Source organism: Dipodomys ordii, unplaced genomic scaffold, assembly GCF_000151885.1.
Source record: "Dipodomys ordii isolate 6190 unplaced genomic scaffold, Dord_2.0 Scaffold249, whole genome shotgun sequence".
Taxonomy (NCBI): Eukaryota; Metazoa; Chordata; class Mammalia; order Rodentia; family Heteromyidae; genus Dipodomys; species Dipodomys ordii.
In genome coordinates, this window is record NW_012267465.1 from 346,471 (window position 1) to 356,759 (window position 10,289).

At 51.5% G+C, this 10,289-nt stretch overlaps 2 protein-coding genes across 3 annotated transcripts in view; one reads left to right on the forward strand and one right to left on the reverse strand.

Moving 5' to 3' along the window:
* B9d2 (B9 protein domain 2) overlaps positions 1–4,845 on the reverse strand; it is a 5,793-nt gene extending 948 nt beyond the window's left edge. The window contains exons 1-4 of the mRNA XM_013036093.1: positions 4,655–4,845; positions 3,873–3,965; positions 3,383–3,508; positions 7–234 (exon numbers count right to left, since the gene is read on the reverse strand). Coding sequence (XP_012891547.1) covers positions 7–234; positions 3,383–3,508; positions 3,873–3,960 — 442 coding nt within the window. The 5' untranslated portion in view covers positions 3,961–3,965; positions 4,655–4,845. The remainder of the gene's footprint in view (positions 1–6; positions 235–3,382; positions 3,509–3,872; positions 3,966–4,654) is intronic.
* Positions 4,846–6,817: 1,972 nt separating this feature from the next.
* Positions 6,818–10,289, forward strand: part of Tmem91 (transmembrane protein 91) — an 8,866-nt gene continuing 5,394 nt past the window's right edge. For both annotated transcript variants that reach the window (XM_013036107.1, XM_013036109.1), the window contains exon 1: positions 6,818–6,847. The gene's annotated coding sequence lies outside the window, so the exon portion shown is untranslated. The remainder of the gene's footprint in view (positions 6,848–10,289) is intronic.

Here is a 10,289-nt window from a genome sequence, read left to right on the forward strand (position 1 = left end):
GCAGGCGGTAGCGGTCCGCCCCGCTGTAGATGGTGTCCGCGTGCACCAGCTGCGGGCCCCCGCCCACGAAGGCCCGCGCCAGCTGCTCCCGCCAGCTGCCCAGGGGCCGCCATGTGGGGCATTCCAGCCGGTGGGTGCCTGGGCTGCTGGGCACGTGGCAGAAGCCATACCCTGCCAGCTGGCAGCGGCCGAAGCTGTCCTGGGACCACACCTGGAGATGCAGCCGGGGCCAGCCTGCAGGATGGACAGAGTGGAGAGGGGAGAGGAATGGGGGGGGTTAGCCTGCTGCTCCTGGGTGGTCCCCCCAATTTCTCTCCTCCACCCCAACGCTCAGAATCCATCACTCTCCTGCTTACATCCATGGCTTCGCATTATCCGTAGCCTCCTAAATAGCCAAGGCCCTTCACATCTGGCCTCTTCACCTCCAGTCCTCAGGTCAGCACCTTAGGCCCTGATCCCCAGGCCCTCTTCCTGTCTCCAGCCTTGTCCTCCTCTGGACATAGGACTTTCATTCTCCCCCATCCAGTCTGCCACCACTGGGCAGCAGGAAACATCTAGCTCCATCCACAGGTGTGCTAACACAGCCCAGATCCTTGCCTGCCAGTCAAAAGTGCTTGGGGAAAACCTGGTACCCTGTGGCTCACATCTGTAATCCCAGCTATTCACAAGATCTCAGTTTGAAGCCAGCCCAAGCAGTAAAGTCTGCGAGACTCTTATCTCCAATAAACCAGCAAAAGGCTAGAATTGGAGCTGTGGCTAAAGTGGTAGAGCATCAGCCTTGAGATAAAAAAAAAAAAAGGAAAAGAAAACAGCTAAGGAACAATGCTCAGGCCCTGAGTTCAAGGCCCAGGACAGGCATTAAAACCAACAACAACAACAAAAAAAGTGGGGGGCTGGGAAGATGGCTCAGTGGTAGAGCGCTTGTCTTGCATGCCTGAGGCCCTGGGTTCGATTCCTCAGCACCACATAAGCAAAAAGAAAAAAGCCAGAAGTGGCGCTGTGGCTCAAGTGGTAGAGCACTAGCCTTGAGCTGAAGAGCTGAGGGACAGTGCCCAGGCCCAGAGTTCAGGCCCCATAACCGGACCCCCCCAAAAAAAAAGTGCTGAAAATTTGGTCCAGCTCCTTCTCTGTTCTGAACCCTCCTCTGGGCTTGGCCCTGTTTTTAGGAGCTGGGGACTCAGCAGTGAACACAGCAGACAAGAATTCCTGCCCTTCCAAGCTGACATTGGAGACAAGCAACAGTAAATAAGCAAATTACAGGGTATGTCAGATGGTGATAGCTGCTCTGGAGAAAAATAAAGCTGGCAAGGGTGGGGGGCAGGGTGCAGCTTGGGGAAGGAGGGATCAAGAGAGCTTCCCTAAGAAGGTGACATTTGAACAAATGTTTAAAGGACAGAAGACACTAGGATGCGTGGGCATTTAGGGGAACAGAGATCCCAGCCAAAGGGAACAGCCAGTGTAAAGGTCCTAAGGTAGCGGGGAACCTGCTGGGGCCATTACTTCTAGATCAGAGAGACCGAAGGTGAAGGGGCAGAGGTGACAGCCAGATCATGGCTGTGGGTGGTAAGGAAGTGAATGGCATAGACCCAGACGGATGATGCTACGGAATAGTCTAGGTAAGAGCTGAAAATGAACAGATCAGGTACTGGTGGAAAGGGGTGAGAAGCTAGAGTTGAGATATGTTTGAGCCTGGCTAACCCAGTGGCTCACACCTGTAATCCTAGCTACTCTGAGGCTGAGATCTGGGAATCCTGCTACCAAAAAGCTAGAAGTGGAGCTGTGGCTCAAGTGGTAGTATCATGCCAACCTTGAGCAGAAAAAGCTAAGGAAGAGTTCAAGCCCCACTGCTGACACCAAAACAAAACAAAAGTGATGGGTTTCAAACAAAGTTTTAAGGCAAACAGGATTTCCTGATGGGCAGGCTGGGGGCTAAGACAAGAGAAAAGATGACGCCAGCACTGGGTGCCAGGGGACCTCCAGCTAAAGGTACAGAATTCTCTGCCTCAGCCTTGACCCCACGCAGCAGCCAGGGACAGCTATCAATTTTATCTTACTTTTAGTTTTGGAGGGCTGTCTTCCTTAGATATTAGCCTCCTGAATACTAGAATTGAGCCAACAGCACCCAGCTCAAGGACAGATTTAAAAAAAAAAACAGCTGGGCGACGGTGGCTCACGCCTGTAATCCTAGCTACTCAGGAGGCTGAGATCTGTGGATCATGGTTCAAAGCCAGCCTGGGCAGGAAACTCTGGGAGACTCCTATCTCCAATAAACCACTAGAAAACCGGAAGTGGTGCTGTGGCTCAAGCGGTAGAGTGCTCGCCTTGAGCTGGAGAGCACAGGGGCAGCGCCCAGGCCCAGAGGTCAAGGCCCTGACCGACAAAAAAAAAAAAAAGTTGGGCCAGACGCTGTGGTGGCTCACACCTGTAATCCAGCTACTCAGGAGGCTGAGATCTGAGGATCGAGGTTCAAAACCAGCCCGGGCAGGAAAAGTCGGAGAGACTCTTCTCTCCAATGAACCACCAGAAAACCGGAAGTGGCATTATGGTTCAAATGGTAGAGTGCTTGCATTGAGCTGAAGAGCTCAGGGAAAATACTCAGGCGCAGAGTTCAAGCCCCAAGACTGAGCGGGGGAAAAAAAGCTGATGTGTCCACGCCTGCTGTGGCTCCCCAGGGTCTTTGGTCGATCGCCTCAGCACTTCAGCTGGGCATCCAAGGCCCAATGTGCTGCCCCCACTGTCTTTGGCTGTCCCACAGTCCTCCAGAGGCCCTGATTCACTTTCCCCCTTGAGACTTCCACAGGCAATCTCTCCCTACCGGAAAACTCTCCCTTCATCCCTCCTCCCTTGGCCCGATGAACTCCTGGTCCTTTGGAGTCAAACTCAAGGCCCTTGGAGCTCTGAGGGCCTCACCTCTTCTGGGCTCACTTGGCCTCTGAGATTCCCCAGTCTTAGCTCTGCCCAGTCTAGGCTGGCCTTCTCTGGAGACAAGGATGGAGGCCCAGAAGGATGGGGTTGGAGCAGAATGTACATACACAGGAGATATATTGGTCACAGATATCTCCCTAGCATCCAACAACCCAGAGTGGGCATGGTAGGCACTTAGTACCTAGCACAGCCTTTACTAGGTACACAGCACTGTTACCAGACTCCCCTTCCCACTCTCTAACTCTCCTAAGCCCCTCCAACCCCCAGCCTCACTCACTGGAGATTCCAGGACTGTCCCTCTCTACCTTCCCTGTACCCTACCTTTCATCCTCCCTCCATCCCAGCCTTGGTCCCATCTCATACACTCAGGGACCTCCTATAGAGCAGGCCTGGGGAGCAGGGACAAGACGTACGCTTCTCAGCCCTAGCTGCTCCAGGGCCCAGCTGTGGTACCCACCTTGGAGACCTTTTGTAGCAAAGTGCAGATCAATGGGGTGGGACCAGTAGGCCATGTCCCCTATCTGGGGGGTGTCCACCTGGGTTTGGCCCTCACGCACCCCAGACAGGAGTTTCCAGGCTGCCCCTGCAATGAGAACCAGGTACAGGGTGGGAGTTGGGAGACAGCTTTCAGGCAGGCTATGTCACTATAGCTAAAGACCTATTTGTAGCCAGGCGCTGGTGGCTCATGCCTAGAATCCTAACTACTCAAGAGGCTGAGATCTGAGGACTGCGCTTCAAAGCCAGCCCAGACAGGAACGTCTGTGAGACTCTTATCTCCAATTAAACACCAGAAAACCAGAAGTGGAGCTGTGGCTCAAGTGGTAGAGCACTAGCCTTGAGCTGAAGAGCTCAGATTGTAGTCTGGGCCAGGAGGATCAGGAGGCTGTCCAGAAGGCAAGGAAAGCTGGTGGGGAGGATGGTGGGTTCTTGGTTGGGAGTTGAGGTACCTGTGTGGATGCCCCACTTGCAGAACAGGCTACTTTCTGAGAAGCCAGTGGCCCCCATGATCTGCCCAATTACGTGTACTTCTGCCATGGTCCCTGGATGGGAATAAATAAATAAATACATATATATGTATATGTATATAGTTCAACCCTATGAGGTAAGTGTATTATTATTCTCAGCTGACAGACAGGGAAACTGAGATCCATAAATTAACTGCAGTACTAGGATTCCAAGCTAGTTTTGTCAACCCATTGTTACTCTAGTTTTAGCTCCTCATCAACTTTCCAGGAAAACAGGGAGGACACCCGGGGCTAAGAAGACTGCTTAAAGATCAGTCTTGAGCCAGGCACCAATGGCTCACTCCTGTAATCTTAGCTACTCGGGAGGCTGAGATCTTAGGATCACAAGTCCAAACCAGCCCAGGCAGGAAAGTCCGTGAGAACCTTATCTGCAATTAACTAGCAAACTACTCAACGTGGAACTGTGGACTCAAGAAGTACAGCACTAGCCTGGGGCAACACATAGGTAAGGGATAGCACTCAGGCCCTTAATTCAAGCCCCAGGTCCATCCAGGTCCATCACCTGTCCCTCCACACCCCCCCCCCAAAGAAAAATGAAAATCACTCTTGAAGAAAGCCCCGCCCCCACGAGACACTGGCTCCGCCCCCGTAAACTCCGCCCCTTGCGTCAGCAGGACCAAAAAAAAACTCCTCTAGGCGCATGCGTACTGGATGCAGGCTCGCTTTAGCTCCGCCTCTAAGCGCTGCGCATGCGTTATTCGTACCTCACTGCGCTTAACGGTTAGAAGAATCGAAGGTGGCTGACGGGGTTGGCGTTCATGGGCCTGACCTGTCTCCACCGCGGATGGCGACTAGGTGAGGCTCGCGCCTCCCCGAGAACCTTTTCTGTTTCCTGGCAGGGAAAGATCTGAGCCGCGACCCTTCCGCCGCCACGTTCGTCTGGGGTTCTCTGGTTGTTGCTAGGCAACAGCAGGCCCCACCTCTGGCTTTGCTCCCGCCCTGCACACAGATTATTGGTTCTAGCTGCCCTCGGTGGGGCGGGGCGAAGGTGTGATGGACATTTCGCCTCTGCCCCAGCCCAGCCTTCTGTCAGTGGGGGGCGTGGCCTGGCAGCTCCATCTTGACTTGGGCAGAGGAAGTTTGAGCGCCAACTGTTTCCTCCAGATTGTCTTCTTTACCCAATAAGCAAATCTATTCGGTGTCTCGTTAACCACTCCCCCCCCCGCCCCAATCCCCGACCGGCGGAAATCTCCCATTTAGCACCAAAGCATAATGTGTCCATTTTCCTGTCTTATAATTGGAAAGAAAAAGTGTACAGCTCATTCAGACACTGGAGAAATTGGGGCGTGGGATTCACTAATGTTTTCAGAGCCCCCCCCAATATTAATTTTCTGTTGGTTTGCTTGGGAATTGTTAGGGTGTTTTGGTTGGAGATTTTTGTTTTGTTTTGAGATAGGGTCTCCCTTTGACCAGCCTGGGCTGGTCTCAAACTCTCAGCTCTCCTGTCTTAAGTCTCCCCAGTGCTGGGACTATAGGCCTCCGCCACTATACCTGACTTTTTGTTTGGTTGCAGTAATGGAAGAATCGAATACAGGGCAAGTAAGTGCCCTGCCACTCAACTACACATACCCCTAGTTCTGAAAGTCCTGTCTTTGATGACTGAGCGCTGCCAGTAATTTGTCCTCTGACTTTGCCCAGCTCTTGGTCTCTAGTTCTTTCGTCCAGGAAAAGGAGAGTGCACACCAGTATTAAGTCTGAGTTTATTTCAGAGCTGTACCTTTCCTGTGCTTTTGATCCAGCTGAATGTTGCTCCTTAGCCCACAACAGCACCATGAGAATATATCCCCTCCTTTTTCATTGTTGTTGGTAGTGGGGTTTGAACTTAGGGCCTGGGCATTATTATCCCTGAGCTCTTCTATTCAAGGCTAGTGCTCACCACTTTGAGCCACAGCTTCACTTCTGGATTTCTGGTGGTTAATTGAAGAGTCTCACCACTTACCTGCCAGGGTTGGCTTTGAACCTGGATTCTCAGATCTCAGCCTCCAGAGTAGTCTTACAGGCAGGAGCCACCAGCACCTGGCTAAACAGCTCTTTTGAGACCTTAATTTTAGTTCTTTTGTTTATATCCTCAGAAATGGGATGGCTGGGCCATACGGTAAATTTATTTTAAAAAATTTTTTTGAGGAACCACCATACTGTTTTCTCTAGCAACTGTGCTACAGTTTTACACCTTGCTTGGAAACTTTTCCATGTCAGAATATGAAGATCTAACTCAGTCTTTTACAGAAACAATTTTTGGGAAACATAATACAACACACAGAAAACAGCACAAGAATAAATAGACAGCGCCTGGGAAAGTGGCTTAGTGATAGAGTGCTTGCCTTGCATGCATGAGGCCCTGGGTTCAATTCCTCAGCACCACATAAGCAGACCAAAAAAAATAAAATAAAACCAGAAGTGGCACTGTGGCCCAAGTGGTAGAGCACTAGCCTTGAGCTGAAGAGCTGAAGGACAGCATCCACAGGCCCAGAGTTCAGGCCCCACGACCAACCAACCAACCAACCAACAAATAAATGAACAGCTTGATTCAACTTCATACCCAGAAACACACTTGATAACCAGAACTCAGCACCAGAAAAGAACACTAGCAAGTGGAGCAGAGCCCCAAGGTCTCCTTTGTGCCTTTTCCTGCCCCCAGCTGCCCCAGGGTAACAACTGCCCTCACTTCACAAGTGGTTTTGCCTAGTTTTTGGTATGATATACAAACAAAATCATACAATCGGCTTTGTTTTATGTCTGGAATCTTTGGTTCAGTGTTTGATTTGTGAAATTCTTTGTCATTTTTTCCTTTGATGCAGACTATTGCTATGTAGGCCAGCCTGGTCTTGAACTCAACTCTGGCTGGACTTGAACTCAAAATCCTCCTGCTTCAGCCTCCTCAGTAGTTGTGATGACAGGTATGGCTTCTAGCTTTCTCCTCTCCTTTTCCATACCTCCTCTTGTTTTTCTTCCTTATCCTCCTCCCCATCCGACTTCTTCTCTGCCAGTATTGGGGCTTGAACTCAGGGTGGTAGCTTCCACTTTTTTTGCTGGTTAACTGGAGATAAGAGTCTCATGAATTTTTCCTGCCTGGGCTGGCTTCAAACCACAATCCTCAGACCTCAGTCTACTGAGTAACTAGGATTATAGGCATGAGAGCTGGTACATAGCTCTAGAGTCTCTCTTTTGTTGGCCTTATCTTTTTTTAAAATTTATCATTGGGTGTGAGTAATGCATTTTCTGCAGGAAAGTCACCAACATGATCTTTGTCCTTTTCAGGGCATCTGAGGGGCTGGTTAAGAGGATATGGACGGTATGTGACATACAACTAGTCCACAGGAAGGCACCACATGCCTGGGGCCTCCTCAGAGGATCCTGGCTGGGTGGAATCTGGTGTTTAACATTCCATCCCAGGCTAAAAAGCCTGGCTGCCCTGACTCCCGGAAAAGGCTGGGTTGGAGAGTGTATACAAGGACGGTGATGGCTGGAGGATTCTAGCTGGATTCAAATTCATCTTTACAGTAGCCGAGGATGATGGGGGGAGGGAGGGGGAAACAACTGGCGCTCGGTGATCTGGTGAAAAACAGGCTGGTAGGAACGCATACCTCATCTCACAAATATGTAAAGAGGGTCCCTCTGTGCCAGGCACTGTTCTAGGCCCTGAGGCACCACAGCAACTGAACTAATCCCAATTTGTTGGCGCCAACTCTGATGGGAAGACTCAGAAGCAATGGGTAATGTGTCTCACTATGCTACAAAGACAAAGCAAGGGCATGGAGCTGCTGAATAACGGGGTCCCCTCCGAGCCACTGTCAGTGCCCCCCTCCAATGGGTTACCCTGCTTGCTCACGTCATCCGCCAGACACTCCAAAAGAGCCAAATACACTTAAAGGCACCATCTGTTCTCCCCAGGAATGGGGCCCATGCCAGCTTGTGTGTCTGGACGCTTGGCACTGTGCCTCGGAGCCCTGGAGCAAGGGAACTCCGGCGGGCCCCACAGCAGACTGGGGAATCCTCCTGTCTGGCCAGATGGAGGATATCAGGGAAAGGAAGCAGTACAAACTGGGTGGGCTTCCTGTAGGAGGTGGAAGCGGATAGGGTGAGGAGATGGGTGTGAATAGCAATGAGCAAACATGGCACATGTTCAGCGTCGTTTCTGTTGGACAGTTGTTAGAAGACTAATCTAAACACATGAGCAATGCCATCACCGCTAAGAGGTGTGGAGTATCTCCTCACCCCCCTGGGTTTTTTGTTTGTTTGTTTTCAGTCGTGGGTCTTGAACTCTGGGCCTGGGCACTGTTCTTGAGCTCTTCAGCTCAAGGCAAATGCCCTGCCACTTGAGCCACAGCACCACTTCCGTTTTTCTGGTGGTTTATTGGAGATAAGAGTCTCACAGAAGTTCCTGTCTGGGCTGGCTTTGAACTTTAGCCCTCAGCTCTTAACCTCCTGAGTAGCTAGGATTTTTTATTTTTTTTTTGGGTCCGGTCGTGGGGCCTGAACTCTGGGCCTGGGCGCTGTCCCTCAGCTCTTTAGTTCAAGGCTAGTGCTCTACCATTTGAGCCATAGTGCCACCTCCGGCTTTTTTCTTTCTGCTTATGTGGTGCTGAGGAATCGAACCCAGGGCCTCAGGCATGCAAGGCAAGCACTCTACCACTGAGCCATCTTCCCAGCCCGTAGCTAGGATTTTGTTGGTGGTGGGGTCATGGGGCCTGAACTCTGTGCCTGGGTGCTGTCCCTCAGCTCTTCAGCTCAAGGCTAGCACTCTACCACTTGAGCCACAGCGTTACTTCTGGCTTTTTCTGCTTATATGGTGCTAAGGAATCGAACCCAGGGCCGCATGCATGGGAGACAAGCACTCTACCACTGAGTCACCTTCCCAGCCCACTAGCTAGGATTGTACACATAACCAGCACCCCCATTTTTATGTTGGTACTAGGGCTTGTACTCAGGGCCTGGGCACTGTCCCTGAGCTTTTTTTTTTTTTTTTAATTTTAATTTTTTGGTCGGTCATGGGCCTAAACTCTGGACCTGGGCACTGTCCCTCAACTCTTCAGCTCAAGGCTAGCGCTCTACCACTTGAGCCACAACACCACTTCCACTTTTTTCTGCTATGTGGTGCTGAGGAATCGAACCAGGGCCTCACGCATGCAAAGCAAGCGCTCTACCACTGAGCCACCTTCCCAGCCTCCCTGAGCTTTTTTACTCAAGACTGCTACTCTACCACTTGAGCCAGAACCCTACTTCCAGCTTTTTGCTGGTTCATTTGAGATAGTCTCACAGTTTTTTCACTTGGGCTGGCTTTGAACTGTGATCCTCAGATCTCAGCATCCTAACTAGCTAGGATTACAGGCGTGATCCACTGTCACTGGACTATGCCTCTGTTTCTTGAGGGTAAACGAAGAGCTGCTCACTGGGCACAGATGGCTCACACATGTAATCCAGCTATTCAGGAGGCTGACACCAGAGAATTGAGATTCAAAGCCAGCCAGGCCAGGAAAGTCCCTGAGGCTCTTATCTCCAATGAATCACCAGAAAACTGGAAGTGGAGCTGTGCCTCAAAGTGGTAGAGTACTACTAGCCTGTAGTGAAAAAGCTCGGGGACAGCTCCCGGACCCTGAGTTCAAGCCCCACAACCAACAAAACAAAACAGAAACAGAGCTACTAGCTGGGTGCTGGTGGCTCATGCCTGTAATCCTAGTTACTCAGGAGGCTGAGATCTGAGGACCACGGTTCAAAGCCAGCCTGGGCAGTAAAGTTCGTGAGCCTCTTATCTCCAATTAACTACCAGGAAAACAAAACAAAACCAGAAGTGGTGCTGTGGCTCACGTGGTAGAGCTCAGGGACAGTGCCCAGCCCAGAGTTCAAGCCCCACGACCAACCAAAAAACAAAAAAAAAATACCCAAAACAAACAAAAAAACCAGCTTCTGTAAGGAAGATGGAAGGAAGCTTTGAACTCCAGGAGCTGCTGGGTCTTGTATTGAAATCAATAGAGCTGAGTGTTCTTGGAGCAGTTGCTTAACCTCTCTGTGCTTCTTTCCTGCCACGTGAAACAGGAGGCTCGGGATGCATTGTAAATGCGCCCGGGGCCATATAAAAGCCTTACACCCGGGCTCAAAGCCGTCGCTGCTGTCATTATGGAACCACAAGAGACAAGGGAGCGGGGGCCAAGCCAGGACAGCCCGGGGATCGGGGCGGGGAGGCGCCCCACGCCTTGACGGGCGCTCAGGCCTGGGTTTGGGGGGTAAGGGCTTGCTGCCAGGGACCACTCTCCCTCCTCCTCCCCCAACCCACGGCGCGCGGGTGGCGGCCGATGACGGCCTTCCAAGCCCCGCCCACTCTGCAGCGGAGGGGGCGGGGCC